Raw genomic sequence first — 20,208 nt, 5'->3', positions numbered from 1 at the left:
CAAGTGATCCACCCACCTCGGCCTCCCAAAGTGCTGGGATTACAGGTGTGAGTCACCATACCCAACCTTCATTTTTAAAAAGTGCTTAAAGTTTCCAGGATGGCGAATTAAGACCTTTGCCCTTCTTCTCTGACCCTCCTCTCTCTCTCCTACCCTGTGTTAAGGTGGCCTTTTCTAAATTGAGCTTCTCTGGTTTCCCGGGGGACCGCCCAGCCCACTTGACCTCTGTGGCAAGGAATTTTCCACCAGATGGGTCTCTGCTGCCCTCCCGTGGCCATTGGCAGTAGCGCAGACCAGGCCAACTGGAGGGCAGACACCTGACATGGCTTTTGTGGTCTCTCCTGTCCTAGAAGAGCTGGGGTCTGCAAAGACACAGAACCAATCGGAAAGCTACTTACTTAAGGGATTGGCTCACATGACACAAAGAAGACCCTCCAGGAGGCTGGCGCATGAAGGAGTTAATTCACCAAGGGGATAATCCAAAACTCTCTCCAGGACCTGGCTGTTCAGTTGGGAAGTTAAAACACACCCCTTAAAGGGGCCAGGTGCAGTGACTCATGCCTATAATCCCAGCACTGGGAGGCCGGGCGCAGTGGCTCATGTCTCTAATCCCAGCACTGGGAGGCCGAGGCGGGCGGATCACCTGAGATCAGGAGTTTGAGACCGCCTGGACAACATGGTGAAACCCCTTCTCTACTAAAAATACAAAATTTAGCTGGGCATGGTGGTACGCACCTTTAATCCCAGCTGCTTGGGAGGCTGAGGCAGCAGAATCGCTTGAACCTTGGAGGCAGAGGTTGCAATGAGCTGAGATCTTGCCATTGCACTCCAGCCTGGGCGACAAGAGCAAAACTCCGTCTCAAAAAACAAGCAAACAAACAAACAAAACCACAGCCCTTAGGACAGACACCCACAATTCCAGCAGAGCAGAGCATTAATGTGAGATGGATATGGGGGGAGGCGATGGGGGGCAGGAGTGTGTTGGAGGAGGAGGGGAGAGGGCAGGGGTGAGGTCAGGGGGCTCCGGAGAGACCCTGTGGGGTAGACCATGGGACGGTTTGTTCTCTTTGGACCCTGTTTGAGTGTCCTGGTGGTCCCTATAGCAAAATTACCCCAAACTGGGGGCTTAAAATGACAGAAGCTTCTTCTCTACCAGTTCTGGGGCCAGAGGCTGAAATCAAGGTTCTAGGGAGGCTGTACTCCCTCCGGAGGCTCAGGGCTCTCTCCAGCCCCTGGCACCTCTCTGTGCTCCTGGCTCACACTGTGCCACTCCTGTCCCTGCCCCTTGGCCGCATGCCCAACTCCCCTGGGTGTGCTTCCATCTCCTCTTCTCATGAGGACTCCAGTGGTGGGATCGGGGCCCACCTTCCTCCAGTGTGACCCAGCTGATCACATCTGCAACAACCCTGTTTCCAAATAAGGCCACACTCTGAGTTCCCCAGGAAGACATACATTTAGGGGGACACTCTTCCACCCAGCACAGCCCCCAAGAGTAAAGGAAGCAGAGAGCAGGAGAGTGACTTGACTGGGGCCTAGTGATGGCTGCATAGCACAAAGGGGACACGGGACCCCCCCCACCCCACAGCCTGGCACAGAAAGGAAGGAACCACGCTGACCATGGAACCCCAGGGGGCTACTTAGAGACGTCCCACGGGAGGTTGGAGGGGTTCCTGCCCCAGAGAATGGGGACCCAGCAGGGACAGAGCTTGGGTGGTCCATGCATTGTTCAGGGCCTCTGGGGAACACAGGGCAGGGCATCTGCAAAGGGACTATTGGAGAGAATGTGATGATGAGATCACTGGAGAAGCGTGAGGAGGGGCCAGTCAGCCGGCACAGCCCCGTGGGCACCTGCGGATGGGTCAGAAAGGGAAGCTGCCATCAGCCTGGACCTGTGCACTGGGAATTTCAATGAGTTCTGGGTCCTGGCCCCAGCCTCTCTGTCTGTCCCTTCACCCCCATGTCAGGGACTTACTTCTTCTAATTAAGTACTGTCATGATCCCATTCTGCAGGGGAGGGGACTGAAGCCCAGAGAGGTCAGGAGACTCGCCCAAGGTCACACAGCAGAGCGGGGTCTGGGATTTGAACCTGTGTTTAGCTGACCCTAAAGTCCTTGCTTTTATATATGTTTAAAAACAACAACAACAACAACAACAACAACAACAAAAACCCTTTCCATTTCCATAGAGAAAACCTCCAAACATACCAAGTAACAGAACAGCAGAGCAAAGCCTGGGCCGCTTCCTTCGCCCGCCTCCCACCCTTGTTCCTTACTGTCGTGATGTTTATGTTTCTTTCCTGAAGGTAAAGTGTCTATACATTGAGCTACAGTAATCATACAATTAGTAGAATGTATTGGACTTGAGCTAGTCAATTTGACATGTGTGTTTATATTTTCTTTCTGTGGTATCTTAATTGTCTTACTTTACTAACTGAGCAGATAGTGCTTTTTTTTCTGAGACAGAGTCTCGCTGTGTCGCCCAGGCTGGAGTGCAGTGGCATGACGTCAGCTCACTGCAAGCTCTACCTCCTGAGTTCACGCCATTCTCCTGCCTCAGCCTCCCGAGTAGCTGGGACTATAGGCACCCACCACTACGCCTGGCTAATTTTTTGTATTTTTCGTAGAGACGGGGTTTCACTGTGGTCTCGATTTCCTGACCTCATGATCAGCCCGCCTCAGCCTCCCGAAGTGCTGGGATTACAGGCGTGAGCCACCGCACCCGGCCCTATACTGCTTTTATAATAAGGGAAAAAACAATGCAATTCTGATAAAAACATGAAAGACACTCCTTTGAGCTGGTTCCTTGCCCCACCCTGGGGAGCCTCAAGTTTACCCTGTGCATCTGCACCCCCCACCTGAGCCTAGACCCCAGGAAGGCCAGTGGCGGGCTTGGGGCACGCAGCCTCCCTGAAGGGAGGAACCCAGTGGGCAGGATCCACACACATGGCTGTGCGCAGGCCTAAGTCCCCTAAATCTCTCCCTGCTACCTTCTTGGGAGCCCCAAGCACTAGCCCAGTTCCACAAGAGCCTCCATCTTCAAAGGGAGAGTGTGGGCCTCTGTGGGATGCCCTCTTCTCTGAGTAGCCCCTGAGCCAATGCGAGGCTGGGGAGGCCAGCCTCAGGGAGGCATTACCCGGGCAACCAGCTCCTCCTAGGGCCTGCTGTGGACGGCCCTGTCACCTGGCAACCCAGTGGCAGCGTCCCTGGAGCCCAGGCCACACAGCTGCACCCAGCCCTGCCCAGCTCCTCCCAGGCCTGCAGGACTCCTGGGGCCATGTCCTTATTCCCCACCACCAGGACAGCCAAAGCTCCGGTCACAATGAACATCGTCTTCTCCAGGTGAGTGGGCCGGCGCCAGCCTGGCTTCGAGGGAGGTGGAAGTAGGGTTTTGAGGCTCGGTACACCAAGAAAGATGAGGGCAGCAGGACCTGCTGCTTGGGGTGGGGGGTGGGGGGTAAGGAGAGCCCTCCCTCCCATGCCGCCTCCGCCTCCATCCAGCTCAGGGAAGACAGGGCTTGGAACTACAGAAGCTTCCAGAATCTGGCCTCCTTCTGCTTCTCCAGAATCACTGCCTGTGGATCTGGGGTAGCCAAATTCATCCCCTTTCCTTTCTCGCCTCCACCTGGAAAACCCCCATCCCACCTCAACCCCAACCAGGCCTCCCCCTTCCCTGGAGGCCCAGCCCACGCCGCCCCAGCCCACGCCGCCCCAGCCCACGCCACCCCAGCCCACGCCGCCCAGCCCACGCCGCCCAGCCCACGCCGCCCCAGCCCACGCCATCCCTGCTCTCACAACCTGCCTGCCCTGCCCCCCTCATTTCCATGCCTGGTTCCTCCGAGGTTTGAATTCCAGGCAACCTCTCAAGCACCCCGATGTGTTTTTGTCTTTTATTTTTATTTTTTTGAGATGGAGTCTCACTCGGTAGCCTAAGGTGGAGTGCAGTGGTGCAGTCTCGATCTTGGCTCACTGCAACCTCCACCCACTGGGCTCAAGTGATTCTCATGCCTCAGCCTCCCAAGTAGCTGGGACCACAGGCGTGCTACCACACCCGGCTAAGTTTTTGTATTTTAGTAGAGATGGGGTTTCACCACGTTGCCAAGGGTGGTCTTGAACTCCTGAGCTCAGGCAAACTGCACCCCACGGCCTCCCAAAGAGCTGGGATGACAGGCGTGAGCCACCGTGCTCGGCCCTGATGTGTTTTGAAAACACAGCTTCTCAGGCACACTCCCGGGGATTCTGGTGCACACACCTGGGGTGGGGGCCTGGGAGCCCCAGTGTCTGACGTCTCTCCCCTGTGCTGCTGAATCATGGCGCTCGGAGGATCCTACCTGCAAGAACAGAGGCTGTGTCTGGCTGTGTGACCTGTAGCAAGATGCTTCACCTCTCAGGGACTCAGTTCACTCCATTTTCACATGGTGATACCAGCAGCGCCTTGCTTACAGGGCAATGCACGTGGAGTGTTTTGCGGCGAGGCTGGCGAGAGAGTTAGGGTCTGTCTGGACAGAGGGCTGCTCCTCAGGGCGTTTCTCGCATCAGGGATTTGATGAGAGGATTGCACGGGAGACTTTGGTCAGAGGGAGAGAGGCAGGGACAGTGACACGCTGGGGATGAGGGGAAGGAGAAGGCGTGAGGAAGCCCAGGAGGGAGGCAGAGGCTGGGCGTCCGTGGCTGCCTTAGAAGCCTGAATGCGGCAGGTCAGTCATTGTGCACCTGCTGCGGGGAGGTGCCGGATCGGGAGCATTTAAAGATGAGTCAGGGCCGGGTGTGGTGGCTCATGCCTGTCATCCCAGCACTTTGGGAGGCCAAGGCAGGAGAATCACCTGAGGTCAGGAGTTCGAGACCAGCCTGGCCAACACAGTGAAACCCCGTCTCTACTAAAAATACAAAAATTAGCCAGGCATGGTTGTGGGTGCCTATAATCCCAGCTACTCGGGAGGCTGAGGCAGGAGAATTACTTGAACCCGGAAGGCAGAGGTTGCAGTGAGCCAAGATCATACCACTGCCCTCCAGCCTGGGTGACACGGCAAGACTCTGTCTCAAAAAAAAAAGAATTTTGACAGCCTACAGGGAAAGACAGCACAGGGGAATTTCAGAGGGAAGAGGCCTCTGCAGCCAGGGATTGTGGCATAGAGTAACCCTTCCAGGAAGATAAAGCACCTTTAGCATCCCAGGGAGGAAAAAAGCCAGCTTTGCAGCCAAACCCACGTTTATATTCCTGCCCACTACTGACCCGCCCAGGCAGATCCCCCTCATCAGCCTCAACAGCCCTGATACTGCCACCTTGAGTGACAACCTGTGGCATGTGTGTGCCACACCGGAGGCCGGCTGATGGCAGCTCCTATATATATATATATATATATATATATATATATATTTTTTTTTTTTTTTTTTTTTTTTTTTTTTTTTGAGACGGAGACTCATTCTGTCACCCAGGCCGGAGTGCAGTGGCGAGATCTCAGCTCACTGCAAGCTCTGCCTCCTGGGTTCACGCCATTCTCCTGCCTTAGCCTCCCAAGTAGCTGGTACTACAGGTGCCCGCGACCACGCCCGGCTAATTTTTTTTTTTTTTTAGTAGAGATGGGGTTTCACCATGTTAGCCAGGATGGTCTCGATTTCCTTACTGCGTGATCCGCCCGCCTCTGCCTCCCAAAGTGCTGGGATTACAGGCGTGAGCCGCTGCGCCCGGCCAGCAGCTCCTATTTTTATAACCATTGTCTGCTCCTGGCATGCCCAGGGCCCTGCATCACTGCCCAGAACGGCTGCTTAGGTCCCCTCCTCCGCAGGGACAGCCAGGTGAGGGGGATGGACAATACCGTGGCCAACACCGAGAAGTACTTCGGGCAGTTCTGCTCCCTGCTGGCCGCCTACACGCGCAAGACGGCCCGGCTGCGGGACAAGGCAGACCAGCTGGTCAAGCAGCTCATCGACTTTGCCAACTCCGAGAACCCCAAGCTGCGGGCCACCATGAGGGGCTTCGCTGAGGACCTGGCCAAAGTGCAGGATTACCGGCAGGCCCAGGTGAGTGCTGCCGGCCTGGGTCTGGGATGCTGAGGGGCACCCGGGCTCCAATGCCAAAGTCAGGCCTGAGGGCTGCAGGAGCCCTGCTGTGGCAACAGCCAATGGGTGTGTCTCCAGAGACATCCACCGAGGGTGGACATTTACACCCTTTCCAGGGTCATGCCTCTGCCTGCAGGACTGAGAGCCCAGGAGGCTTTGCTGAGTTGGATGAAGGGCCAACAAAGCAAGGAAACCCAGGAAGCCAGCCCTGGGGGCTCCATGAACCCGTGAATGAGACACATCCAGGGCCTATGAGGGCCTCGAGAAGGAACAGAAATCTTGGTGGGGAGTCAGGGGCAAGGAGGCTGCAGGGTGTTAAAAATAGAAATTCCTGCCAGCCCAGAAAAATCCTCACCATGAATTGTAGAAAAGAATCAAAAAGGGCCAGGTGCAGCGGCTCATACCTGTAATCCCAGCACTCTGGGAGGCCTAGGTGGACAGACTGCCTGAGCCTAGGAGTTCAAGATCAGCCTGGGCAACATAGCAAGACCCCATCTCTTAAAAAATAAAAATAAAAAAATTAGCACCTGTGGTCCCAGCTACTCAGAAGGCTGAGATAGGAGGATCATTTGAGCCTGGAAGGTCAAGGCTGGAGCTGTGATTGTGCCTCTGCACTCCAGCCTGGGAGACAGTGTGAGACTTTGACTCAAAAAATTACCAAAATCCAAAGAACAGAACAGCTTTAAACCAGATAGCAACGCATGTCATGGGCAATCCAAGAAAGACAGTGCAGATGGAAGAGGTACTGTCTTCTCCAGGCAGGCACACACAGCCCACGGTGCCCATGTTCTCAAGACAGATGACGAGAGTCCCCCAGCAAGAGGCCTTGACAACCCCATTTCTCACCAATACATCCTAATTTCACCTGGTAATGGGGTGGCCACTGGTGTTAGCTGATTATCTTTATTTTATTTAAAACATTTTTTAAGAGGCAGGGTTTCGCCATGCGGCCCAGGCTGGTCTTGAACTCCTGGGTTCAAGCCAACCTCTCACCTCGGCCTCCCAAAGTGCTGGGATTACACATGTGAGCCACCATGCCTGGCCTAGTTAATTGCCTTTAACCAAAGGAAAAATAAAACTTCTCACGGCTCTGTGACAAGCAGGTGGCAGAGCTCGGAGCCAGGCATCTATGCTAAATTCCCACAGAGGTTGGAGGAAGACCAGGACACCAGGAGGCAGGGCGCCGTCTTCCTTGATGTTTACGTGTTCACAGAGATGGCTCCTGGCCCTCACAAAAACATTTCTGATTGTAAAACGGGCAAGAGGCTGCTTTAGTTTTTTGTTGTTTTTTGTTTTTTGAGATGGAGTCTCACTCTATTGCCCAGGTTGGAGTGAAGTGCCGTGATCTCGGCTCACTGCAACCTCCGGCCTTGCAGGTTCAAGCAATTCTCCTGCCTCAGCCTCCCAAGTAGCTGGGACTACAGGCATGCACCACCACGCCCAGCTACTTTTTTGTACTTTTAGTAGAGATGGGGTTTCACCATGTTGGCCAGGCTGGTGTTGAGCTCCTGATCTCAGGTGATCTGCCGGCCTCGGCCTCCTAAAGTGCTGGGATTACAGGCATGAGCCACCGAGCCCAGCCCTGCTGTGACTCTCAATAAAAGTCTTGTCCCCAAAGCGAGGCTCAATTTTCTCATCTGCAAAGTGGGTTTGTCATCGCCACCCTGTGTGGCAGTTGGGAGACAGGGCCAGGGCTGTCATGTAGAGGGACTGAGCACATGCCAGGGGCCTGTCCTGCCCTCCCCAGTAATGATACTCCCTGAGTTCTGGGCCAGGCACCATCTTCCTACTGTCCTGAAACCCTGGAGGGTGCACCCATGACCTCATTTGACAGGTGAAGAAATGAGGCTTCGAGAGATCGAATTCTTTGCTGGAGCCCTCAGGAGGCAGAGCCGGGCCCTGAGCCCAGGCTCGGTGCCTCCAATACACTGGGAAAAGGGAGGGCACCTCGCGCTCCCCCTCCCCCCACACAGCTCTGGACACGTGGCTCCTGGGTGCAGGCTGCACTTTATATGCCCAGGCTGGAGGCAGGCAGCACCCTGTGCCCTTCACTCAGATCCCTTGGTGTCCCCGCTCCCCCAGGTCGAGAGGCTGGAGACCAAGGTGGTCAACCCCCTGAAGCTCTACGGGGCACAGATCAAGCAGACGCGGGTGAGCTGGGGCACCTTGGCGTGGGTGGCGTCCCCGTCTTGCCCTGTGGGATCCCAGGAAACAGCCTGCTCCTTTTCTGCAGGCTGAGATCAAGAAATTCAAACGTGTCCAAAATCGTGAGATCAAACAACTGGAAAAGCTGGAGAAACTGAGGCAGAAGTCACCCTGGGATCGGCAAATGATCGCATCCTTCCCCGGAAGTGGGGCCTGGGGCTGCCGGGCCAGGGTGTCCACTCACACTGATGTCCTCTGGGGTTTTCTTTGCCTGGGCCCGCTGGGCAGGGGCTGTGAAGTGGGCGGACCACCCTGACGGGGCTGCCTGGGCTTAACTCGGTTCCTTAACACATATTTTTCAGTCCCAGGTGAGTGTCACATGTCTGTCTGGGGCAGGCAGAATCACATGTAGGAAATATACGAGCTCACAAAACGGCCAGGTAGGCTTTACCTGGGCAGAAGCAGGTGTGTGCAGGACCTTGCGCTCAGGATGGGAAAGCCAAAGGTACCGGTAAAAAGGGGCTCCGGGGATCTGTAGACCTGGCTCTGTCCCATCATTGACACCATCCAACAAGTCACTCCCTCCACAGGCCACAGCTTCCCCGCCAGTTACTTGTTTAATGCTCATATCAGGTGCGCACTACTAGCCTCATCCCTGTTGTCTGTAGGAGGAAACCAGGGCTCACAGAGACGCAATTACGGGAGCTCATGGGGCACAGCAGGTAGAGGGGAGCCCGCACGCTCTCTGTCGCGCTGTCCTGCCCCGTGGGAAAGATGCAGGGGACGGGAGGTAGGGTGAGAGCTGGAGGAGGGCTAGTCACCTCCGCTGTATGTGTAACTGATTTGTGACCTCATCCAAAGAGTGCCCCCACTTCTTTTTGAGAGACAGAGTCTCGCGCTGTTGCCCAGGCTGGAGTGCAAGTGGCAGAGTCTCGGCTTGCTGCAACCTCCGCCTCCAGGGTTCAAGCGATTCTCCCCCCTCAGCCTCCCCAGTAGCTGGGATTACAGGCGCCCACCACTGTGCCCGGCTAATTTTTATATTTTTAGTAGAGACGGGGTTTTGCCATGTTACCCAGACTGGTCTTGAACTCTTGACCTCAGGCGATCCACCTGCCTCAGCCTTCCAAAGTGCTGGGATTACAGGCCCAGCCACAAAGAGTGTCCCTTAATGGAGCCAAGTCAGCGGTCCTCACCTGGGGACATTTCACTATCCGGGGATGTTTCTGGCTCACGATTGGAGAGCTCTGCTAGAACGTGTTAAGTTTGTCCCACTGTGGTGAAAAATGGCCACAGACTCACCGTTCAGGAGGTTAGAGGTCCATCGTGGGCCCACTGGGCTAAATCAAGGTGTGGAAAGGGCTGGGTTCCTTCTGGAAGTTCCAAGCAGAGTCCGTGCCCTCGCCTTTTCCAGCTTCCAGAGGCCACACACATCCTTTGGCTTGTGGCCCCTCCCCTGTCTTCAAGCTGGCAGCCTGCACCTTCCCTCTGTAGTCACGTCTCTCCTCTGACTCTCCTGCCTGCCTCCCTCTTCTGCCTGTAAGGACCCTTGTGATTGCACTGGGTGTAGCGGATAATCCAGGATATTCTCCCATGGCAAGGATGGCTGATTAGCAACCTTCATTCCACCTGCTACCCTAACTCCCTTTTGCCTTGGAAGGGGCGTATTGGCAGGTGCCAGGGATTAGGATGTAGCCATCTTTGGGAGCCGTTATCCCACCTACCACCTGGCGAGAGGCCAGGGATGCTGCTAAACCTCCCACAGTGTCCCAGACACTAGTGCCAAGTGCAGGGAGTCCTGACCTACACGAATGGGGGCCACAGCCCTGCCCAAGCACCTCCGGGTTCTATCCTGGCTCCTGCCTGGGTCACCCACCGTCTCTGCAACCCATTTGTTTGAGTGACAACAGCTTTCCCTTCTGTCCTGGGGGCTTCCTAGATGCAAGCCCCCAGCTGTCTCTTCTCAGGCATTTCACAAACATGAAGGTGGCATCAAGTCCCCATTTTAAAGAGGAATTTGAAGCTGAAAAAGGTGACTTGCCCGAGGTCACGCAGGCAGTTAAGTTGCAAATTTCAAATGCACCTCCAAGGTGTTCAACTCTAAAAGCTAGATTCTTCATGTCTGGGCTTGGCGTGGAGTAGGCGTCTATAGATGTTGATCAAAAGAATGAAGGAGTTAATTAACTAAACGTGTTCCTCATGCAGAAGTTAATTATCAATGAACGTGGAGCACCTGTCCTAAGGGCTCAGCAGGTGCCACTGTTTAAGTTTTACAACAGCCCTGCTAAGCAAGTCTCATTACTGTCCTCTGTTTACAAGCAAGGAAATTGAGGCTCAGAGAGGGTAAGTGACTTGCCTGAGGTCACACAGCTAGCAAGCAGGTGTGTCTCACTCCAGTGACTGCTCCTTCAGCCGGGGTCCTACTCCGCCATTCCTTTGATGACCAAATTAGCAAGAGATGTCCCTTGAGGCAGGAGAGCTGACCTGAGAGAAGGGTTTAGAGACAGAGTGATTCAGAAAGGTGTCTAAGGGCCAGAAGCACCCCCATGACACTTTCTACCCCTTGTGTCCCTGAGGCCAGGCGGAGACCAGAGTGCAGAGGGCCGCCATGGACTCCAGCTGCACCACCCTCCAGCTGGAGGAGACAGTGGATGCCTTCCAGAGGCAGAAGCTGAAGGACCTGCAGGTGAAGGTGGTTGGCCGGGATGGGAAGCGCCCTGGGCTGCCTGGTGTGTGTGTGCACGCACGTGTGTGCATGTGTCTATGTGCATGCATCAGTATGAGTGTGTGTGTGCGGGTCTGTGTACATGTGTGAGCACTGGCAGGTGTGAGTGAGCTTATGCTCACACAGGCTCGCGGCACAGTTAATCCTGGCCACAGGGCATCAGAGGCTGGTGCTCAAGGCAGCTGTCCCAGCGCAGCTGGAAGCCACTGGGTGGCCCTAGGTCCAGCTTCTAGCCAGGAAGAGTTTGTCTCCCTCCACACACACTCTCCACTTCCTCTCCACACAGATTGCTGTAACCTCTTTTTCTCCTCACAGCTCCAAACCCCCTCCCTGAACAAGCCATGTTGAGGCCCAGCAGCTGGGTGTGGGTGCCATCCTCCTGCCACCCAGATCCCCACCCCAGTGCCGCAGAGCCCTGGGCCCAGAGCCCCAGCTCTTACAAGAGGAGCTCAGAGAGGTGGGACTGGCTGATCACAGAGATCCCTTCCCCAGCTCTCGAGCCCGCTCCAGTCCATTCTCCAAAGGTGCATGCCGCCTGGGGATTTTTTTTTTTTTTTTTTTTTTTAGATGCAGTCTCACTTGGTTGCCCAGGCCGGAGTGCAGTGGTGCAATTTCCACTTACTGCAACCTCCGCCTCCTGGGTTCAAGTGATTCTCCTGCTTCAGCCTCTCAGGCAGCTGGGATTACAGGCGTGTACCACCACGCCCGGCTAATTTTTGTATTTTTAATAGGGATGGGGGGGTGGTCTCATGTTGGCCAGGCTGGTCTCGAATCCCTGACCTCAAGTGATCCATCTGCCTTGGCCTCCTAAAGTGCTGGGATTACAGGTGTGACTCATCGCACCTACCCCAGGGATCTCTTAAAAGTCAGGTCCAATTCATCATCCCTGGGCTGAGCACCCTCTGGTGGCTCCCCTCGTTCTAAGGATTGGAACCAAAATCCCTTCAAGGCTCCTGAAGCCCTGACCCAGCCCTGCAGCCTCATCCTGCCCGTGACACTCCAAGCTCCAGTGCACAGAGCCCACTCCTACCTGAGGCCTTTGCAGGGCTGTGCCTTGACCTGCATCCAGTCAGTGCCTCCTCCTCCTTCGGCTTCAACCTCATTCTTTGGGGGAAAGTCACCCGGACCCCAGACTGGTCAGGCCCCTTGTTTATACACCCTACTCTGCTTCTGCAGGGCTGCCATCCCAGTTGCAATGGTTAATTGTGTATTCAATTCATGCATGACTTTAACAAGTGTGGAATGCACACCTGCTATGTGCCAGGTGCTGTGCCTGATGCCAGGGACATCATGCCCAACAAACAAGGTCCCTGAGCTCACGGAGTTGACACCGTTGGGGTGGGAGGAGATGGACGGCTCGTGTGGCCGGTGATGTGCTGTGTGCTGTCCATCACATTCGTCACATGGTGGAGCAGAGAAGCCTGTGAGGTCACTGTGGAACACACTGCATGTCGGTGCCACAGGACAGGCCCCCTGCCGGGTCCCAGCCACCAGGGTCCAGGGCCTGGTACCTAGTGGGAATTCAGTAAAAGCTTGTGGAATGAATGAATGAGTGAACGCCTACATGAACGCATGCACAAGGGAATGAAGCGTCAGTGATTAGTGCTCACGCTGTCTACGTGGCAAGGAGGACCTGAAACTGTCGGCAGACATTATTCAGCACCTGATGTGTTTGGGGCTGGGTGGACGGCGCCGGGGAGCATGGACCACACGGCTCTGCAGGTCAGGGGCCAACAGAAGCACAGTTTAAAAGTGGGCATGCTTTCAAGTTCTGGGATTAAATTTGTAAGAAATGTGAATCCAAACCCTGCCTTGAAAGCCCTTCACATTTCAAAAGAGATAAAACAAGAACTTGAGCTAATCATCACCACCTGGCTTAGCCCATCCAGCCTGCGCCAACACAACACTTTAAGCTGGGTGATTTATAAACAACAGAAGTTTATTTCTCACCGTGTTGGAGCCTGGGGAGTCCAAGACCGAGGCTCCAGCAGATTCAGCATCCAAGGAGGGCCTGTTCCCCACGGCTGGTGCCTTCTATGCATCCGCATGTGGTAGAAGGGGCAGAAAAGCTCCCTCCAGTCTTTTTCACAAGGGCACTAATCCCATTCATGAAAGTGGAGCCCTCCTGTGGATCATGAGGAGTTCGAGACCAGCCTAGTCAACATGGTGAAAGCCCATCCCTACTAAAAATACAAAAATTAGCTGGGTGTGGTGGCACACATCTGTAATCCCAGCTACTCAGGAGGCTGAGGCAGGAGAATCGCTTGAACCTGGGAGGCAGGGATTGTAGTGAGCCGAGATCTCACCACTGCACTCCAGCCTGGGAGACAGAGAGAGACTCCATCTCAAAAAAAAAAAAAAAAAGGCTCCTGTGAAAAGATCTCCAGGACCAATTGTTAGCAGGGGAAAAAGCAAGCTCAGAAGAGAGTGAAAAAGGGACAAGAGAAGAATATTAGCTTATCCAAGGAAACAAGGGGGGAACACACCAAAACTTCTGAACATGATCTCAGGAGATGGAGGGAAAATGAAAAAGGGAACAGGATGGAGGATGTAGAGCAAGTTTCCTCAATTGACACTTGGGCATAGTTTATATTTATTTATTTACTTATTTATTTACTTAGATATGTACTTAGTAGAGACAGGGTTTTGCCATGTTGCCCAGGCTGGTCTTGAACTCCTGGGCTCAAGTGATCCTCCTGACTCCGCCTCCCAAAGTACTGAGATTACAGGCATGAGCCACTGTGCCTGACCAATAGTTTTGATTTTTCGAAGCATGCAAATGTGTCCTCTCTCAAAGAAAAATAAATTTAAAATAACATGTCGAAACTTCCCACCTAGGGCCTGTCCCCACACGGACGGCTCCCCTCACCCCTATCCCATCTGCCTACCTCCAAGGCTACCCTGGGGTCTCTTTCTCACCGTGATGCTTACATTCTTTGATTATTTGGGTTTCTCTCCCCACAGACATTTTTTTCTAATTTTGTGACTATTGAGATGGTTTTCCATGCCAAAGCGTTGGAAGTGTATTCTAGTGCCTTCCAGACCCTGAAGAAGTATGACCTGGAGAGGGATCTACAGGTGGGTCACAGACACCCCATTTCCTATTTGGTGGAGTGGGGCAAAGTTTCACTTTGGTTCTGTATTGATAGAAGCAGTTTTTGTTGGTAACATTTCACAACTGTTCTTTTTTTCTTTTTTCTTTTTTTTTGAGATGGAGTCTCACTCTGTCGCCCAGGCTGGAGTGCAATGGGACAATCTCGGCTCACTGCAAGCTGTGCCTCCCGGGTTCACGCCATTCTCCTGCCTCAGTCTCCTGAGTTGCTGGGACTATAGGCAACCGCCACCACACCTTGCTAATTTTTTGTATTAGTGGAGACAGGGTTTCACCATGTCAGCCAGGATGGTCTTCATCTCCTGACCTTGTGATCCACCCGCCTCAGCCTCCCAAAGTGTTGGGATTACAGGCGTGAGCCACTGCGCCTGGCTACATTTCACAACTTTTCTAACTTTGAAGACTCATTCTGATGAAGCATTGTCAATATCTGCACCTGGGTGCCAAACAGGACAATTTTTCGTAACACTGTTTGGAATATCAACATATTCATCATCATTGGGGTGTTTAAAAACAAATGGATCAGTGGGGCGTGGTGGTTCACGCCTGTAATCCCAGCACTTTGGGAGGCCAACGCAGGCGGATCACCTGAGGTCAGGAGTTCAACGCCAGCCTGGCCAATGTGGTGAAACCCTGTCTCTACTTATTGGGGGAACCAGCCCCCAATATTTCAACATAGGTCCTTTCTATTTTCCCTAAGTGTTGGCCTGTCTGAGAAATAAAGAGAAAGAGTACAAAGAGAGGAATTTTACGGCTGGGCCTCCAGGGGTGACATCACATATTGGTAGGTCCATGATGTCCCCTGAGTCACAAAACCAGCAGGTTTTTATTAAGGACTTTACAAGGGGAGGGGGTGTATGAACAGGGAGTAGGTCATGAAGATCACATGCTTTAAAGGGCAGTAAAGATCACAAGGCAAAGGGCAAAGCAAAGATCACAAGGCAAAGAGCAAAATTAGAATTACTGATGAGGGTCTATGTTTGGCTGTGCATGTATTATCTTGATAAACATCTTAAACAACGGAAAACAGGGTTCGAGAGCAGAGAACCGGTCTGACCTCAAATTTACCAGGATGGGATCTTTTCCCCACCCTAATAAGCCTGAGGGTACTGCAGGAGACCAGGGCATATTTCAGTCCTTATCTCGATTGCATAAGACAGACACGCCCAGAGCGGCCGTTTATAGACCTCCCCCCAGGAATGCATTCCTTCCCCAGGGTATTAATTATTAATATTCCTTGCTGGGAAAAGAATTCAATGATATCTCTCCCACTTGCACGTCCGTTTATAGGCTCTCTGCAAGAAGGAAAATATGGGCTCTATTCTGCCCGGCCCCACAAGCAGTCAGACCTTTGGTTGTCTTCCCTTGTTCCCTAAAATCGCTGTTATTCTGTTCATTTTCAAGGTGCGCTGATTTCACATTGTTCAAACACACGTTTTACAATCAGTTTGTACAATCATGGTACTGAGGTGACATACATTCTCAGTTTATGAAGATAACAGGATTAAGAGATTGAAGTAAAGACAGGCATAAGAAATTTTAAGAGTATTAATTTTGGGAGCTGATAAATGTCCATGAAATCTTCACAATTTATGTTCAGGGACTGCAGTAAAGACAGGTGTAAGAAATTATAAAAGTATTAATTTTGGGAACTGATAGATGTCCATGAAATCCTAACAATTTATGTTCCTCTGCCATGGCTTCAGCCGGTCCCTCCGTTTGGGGTTCCTGACTTCCCACAACATCTACTAAAATACAAAATTAGCCAGGCATGCACCACCTGCAATCCCAGCTACTCAGGAGGCTGAGGCAGGAGAATCGCTTGGACCTGGGAGGTGGAGATTGCAGTGAGCTGAGATCATGCCACTGCACTATAGCCTGAGCAACAGCGCAAGACTCCATCTCAAAAAAAAAGAAAAAAAAAGAAAAACCGTGAATGGATTAACAACAACAAAAAACATTTCCTGGCTGATGCTTGGTGTAGTTTTGAAATAGAAAGAAGTGCTTTTTGTCCCCATCTGATCAGTTAAAATCTAGAATGAGCTGTTTGCATTATCTGTAACATCCCTCTGTAAGTCTAGTATTGTAAAGCAACAGTCACTTCTCATGATTCTCGTCTGTGGTTCTGGAGGCTCACCTGGGCAGTTCTCAGGTGGGGCCTTCATGTGGTTGCCATTGGTCAGGGGCTGGGGCTGTCTTTTCTTAGCTTTCCTCCCTCATGTCTAGCAGAAGGTGGCTGTCATCTGAGCACAGGACAGGCCATGTGATTTGCAGGGCCCACTGCAAAATGAAAATGTGGGGCCCTTCCTTCAACAATTACTAAGATCTTCAGGACAGCAGCATCAGCGTGCTAAGCCAAGCACAGGGTCCTTCTGGGCGTGGAGCCCTGGGCAACTGCATGAGCCACATCCCACAAAGCCTGCCCTCCCTGGGTCTTCCTCGGGATCTGCAGCCACAGTGCCTGCCCACAGCTTTTCCATGGGGCCTGGGCTTCCTCACAGCAGCTGGTTCCAAGACGGAGTGTCCTGAGACATGGGTGGAAACTCGATCACCTTTTTTTTTTTTGAGATGGAGTCTCGCTCTGTCGCCCAGGCTGGAGGGCAGTGGTGCAATCTCGGTTCACTGCAATCTCTGCCTCCCGGTTTTAAGCTATTCTCCTGCCTCAGCCTCCCAAGTAGCTGGGACTACAGGCGCCTGCCACCATGTCCAGCTAATTTTTTATATTTTTAGTAAAGATGGAGTTTCACTGTGTTAGCCAGGATGGTCTTGATCTCCTGACCTTGTGATCCACCTGCCTCAGCCTCCCAAAGTGCCGGGATTACAGGCATGAGCCACCGCGTCCAGCACTCGATCACCTTTTATGACCTAACCTCAGCAGTAACCCAGTGTGTCCTTGCCATAATCTATTTGTTAGAAGTGAATCTCTGAGGCTGCCTGTACTCAAGGGGAGAGGAATTTGATTCCAGCTCCAGATGGGAGAAGCATCAGATCATCTGAGTTACCAATAAGCCTTAAAATTACCACGAGAGGTTTGACGCAGGTCGGAGGGGCTTCTCTCGCATTCACCCACTTAACAATATTCTTTTTAGGGGCAAGGGGGATCTCGAATCCAGCCGTTTTCCTGTGTGACGATGGTCATGTTACCTGGCCTCTCTGGGCCTCTCCCATCTGTAAAACGGGGTGATAATGCCCACTCACAGGGCTGCCATAGATTATGTGGAATAAGAAACAGGAAGCTCCTGGAGAGGACTGTGGAGTTCCACGGGCGTTAGCTGTCTCGGGTCTTCTTATCCCACCGTCTTTTCATCCCACTCCCCCGACACATGCTGTGTTTTCCCATTGGATCCAGCCCACCCTGGTCTCTCCCCGGCAGGATTTTAGAGCCAAGATGCAAGGAGTTTATGGGCATTACGATACTCAGCCGCTTGCCAACACCAACCCCTCTCCATCTGTTCTTCAGTCTCTCGCCAGCCAGGTGAGTGTGCCGGTGGGTGGGGGTTACACCTAAAATGACGTACACGGCGTGGGAGGTCCTGTGGTAGTAATCCCAGGGATCAGAGGAGGGTGGCTGAGAACTCAAATTTGAAATGAGAGGCTGAGGAGGCAGGGGTGGTGGGAGCGTGAAGGGCTGCCTGGGGTCTGACCAGGACTTTGTCTTAAAGTAGAACAAAGGCAGGTGCGGGGGCTCAAGCCTGTAATCCCAGCACTTTGGGAGGCCGAGATGGGCGGATCACAAGGTCAGGAGATCGAGATCATCCTGGCTAACACAGTGAAACCCCGTCTCTACTAAAAAATACAAAAAACTAGCCGGGCGAGGTGGCGGGCGCCTGTAGTCCCAGCTACTCGGGAGGCTGAGGCAGGAGAATGGCGGGAACCTGGGAGGCGGAGCTTGCAGTGAGCTGAGATCTGGCCACTGCACTCCAGCCTGGGCGACAGAGCGAGACTCCGTCTCAAAAAAAACAAAAAAACAAAAAAACAAAAATTAACCAGGCTTGGTGGCGTATGCCTGTAATCCCAGCTACTTGAGAGACTGAGGCAGGAGAATCACTTGAACCCATGAGGCAGAGGTTGCAGAGAGCCGAGATCGTACTATTGCACTCTAGCCCAGGTGATAGAGCGAGACTCTGTCTCAAAAAAAAAAAAAAAAAAAAGAATCAATGAAGCCACAACACGCAGTGTGGCAGCTCACACAGTCCCTGCCGTGGCTGCCACGAGTCCTGAGCACTCCCTGGAGGCACTCTGAGGTGTTGCCACTGGAGAAACAGGCCCCCCAGACAGGTCCACACCTCCATTCCAGCCCACGGGCCCACGGTTTCCAGAATCCAGGATTCCTCAGAGGTTAGGGAAGTGATTAGGTGCATACATTACACGTTACCTTACAGCCCCAGGAAGGCCTGCCGTCAGGAGCACTTATATTTCCGCAGGGAACTCTGCAGGTCCAGCTGTGTAGGGCAAATGAAGACCCTGAACATCCTCATGCCAATCATGGCAGGTTTGGAGGTTGAGGGGCAGTCAGCTCACTGTGTGTGTGGGCAGAGGGGGTATCTCATGCTTCCAGGACATTCTCTCTAACGATGGCAGGGTAAGTGCAATCCCAAGCCGTTTAAAATAATCCCAGACTGCCTGGAGGCTTTGTCCATATTTTCTTATTCTTTTTTCTTTGTCTTTGTTGGACTGGGTTAATTCGAAGACCTTGTCTTCAAGCTCTGAATTTCCTTCTTCTACTTGTTCAGTTCTATTGCTGAGACTTCCCAGAGCATTTTGCATTTCTGTAAGTGTGCCCAGTGTTTCCTGAAGTTTTGGTTGGTTTTCTTTATGCTATTTCTTGGTCCAAGCCCACTGCTCCTGGTGGTGGGACCTCGGGGAAGTCTCCTGGCCTCTCTGTGCCTTGGAGTCCTCGCCTGCAGAGTGGCTCAGAACAGTGACCTCTGTGTGGGGCTGCGCTGAGTATCAGATGAGCAGATCCATACGAAGCACGGAAAACCCGGCCTGTTGCACAACGAACACTCGAGACTTGTTGCTGCCATTATTATTACTGATGTTGCTGTCGTTTTACTATTACTATTATTTAGAGTGCTCAGAGCACGATACAGAGCCCAAGAAAAGAAGGGGAGGAGAGTGAGGACGACTCCATGGAGGAGGCCCCCGTGGAGGATCTCAGGGCCCTGGGGCAGAGACCCAATGCTAGAGAACCGCCCACAACAGTCAGAAGAACTTAGCTGGCCTGGGATCCTCAGGTGGGCTCTGCTGTGTGCCCTCAGGCAAGCCACATGTCCCCTGAGCCTCAGTTTCCTCATCTGTACAATAGGGCCAATATCACTCACCTCACAGGTTGCTCTGGGGGATCGCTGTGCCTGGCACATAGTAGGTGTTCAATAAATGCCCTGTGACTCTCAGCTGGATCCCAGTGCTCTTGTCCTGCCTTTAGTCCGGGGGCTCAGGTGGGGTGTGCTTGCCCCTGTGTTCATGTTGCAAGCACAGTGGATTCTTTTCCTGGGCTACCTTGACAAAGCACCACTGCCCGGGCAGCTCAAACCACAGAAAATCACTCTCCTGTGTTCTGGAACCCAGAAATCTGACAGCAAGGTGTCAGCAGGGCTAATTCTTTCTGGAGGCTCAGCACCCATCCCAGGCCCCCTCCAGCTTCCAGTGGCTCCTGTCCTCGGCGCGCCTGGGCTTGTAGCCGCATTCCCAGCCCCTGCCTTCCTCTTCATGTGGTGTTCTCCCAGTGCGCACTTAAGCCTGTGTCCAAACCTCCCCTTCCTATAAGGACACCCATCATCAGAGGCCCCCCTCACTCCAGGGTGGCCTCATCTTGACTAATTATATCAGCAACGACCCATTTCCAAATAAGGTCACATTCTGAAGTATGGGGGCGGGTAGGACTTCAACATAGACCTTCGGGGACAAAATTCAGCCCACAACACATGGACGTGACGTGCAGGGATGCTCTTGGGACCAACATTGCCACAGAAGTCCACGGCAGTCAGAGCGGGATGGAGGTGTAGGGAGGGTTGGGGTGTGTGGACTGGGGGGCTGTCTGCTGGGACCCCTGGTGCACAGCCGGGGAGCGAATCCCCTTGACCGTGTCCGAGGGCAGCTGAGGTGAGCTCGCTCCTCCCAGCCTGGCACAACTCGGTGACAGTGAGGCTTGGTGGAGATGTCTGGGTCCT

At 53.1% G+C, this 20,208-nt stretch overlaps 1 protein-coding gene across 1 annotated transcript; it reads left to right on the top strand.

Annotated features, from left to right (window-relative positions):
* Positions 1-3,253: 3,253 nt before the first annotated feature.
* CIBAR2 (CBY1 interacting BAR domain containing 2) lies at positions 3,254-19,643 on the top strand. The gene is made up of 8 exons (XM_038008200.2): positions 3,254-3,338; positions 5,783-6,017; positions 8,139-8,207; positions 8,290-8,407; positions 10,775-10,884; positions 13,888-14,001; positions 17,409-17,510; positions 19,108-19,643. The coding sequence occupies exons 1-8, from the start codon at positions 3,274-3,276 to the stop codon at positions 19,252-19,254; spliced, it is 960 nt and encodes a 319-aa protein (XP_037864128.2). The 5' UTR covers positions 3,254-3,273; the 3' UTR covers positions 19,255-19,643.
* Positions 19,644-20,208: the final 565 nt, after the last annotated feature.

Source organism: Chlorocebus sabaeus, chromosome 5 (genome assembly GCF_047675955.1).
Source record: "Chlorocebus sabaeus isolate Y175 chromosome 5, mChlSab1.0.hap1, whole genome shotgun sequence".
NCBI classification, from domain to species: Eukaryota; Metazoa; Chordata; class Mammalia; order Primates; family Cercopithecidae; genus Chlorocebus; species Chlorocebus sabaeus.
Note: the sequence above shows the minus strand (reverse complement) of the source record. Positions and strands in the feature narration are given on the sequence as shown.

Bases quoted from the DNA above. Each gene is read 5' to 3' on its own strand.
- CIBAR2 (XM_038008200.2), top strand. From the start codon at position 3,274: ATGTCCTTATTCCCCACCACCAGGACAGCCAAAGCTCCGGTCACAATG. The intron at 3,339-5,782 runs GTGAGTGGGCCG...CCTCCTCCGCAG, and splicing joins ATGAACATCGTCTTCTCCAG to GGACAGCCAGGTGAGGGGGA. The intron at 8,408-10,774 runs GTGGGGCCTGGG...TGTGTCCCTGAG, and splicing joins GATCGCATCCTTCCCCGGAA to GCCAGGCGGAGACCAGAGTG.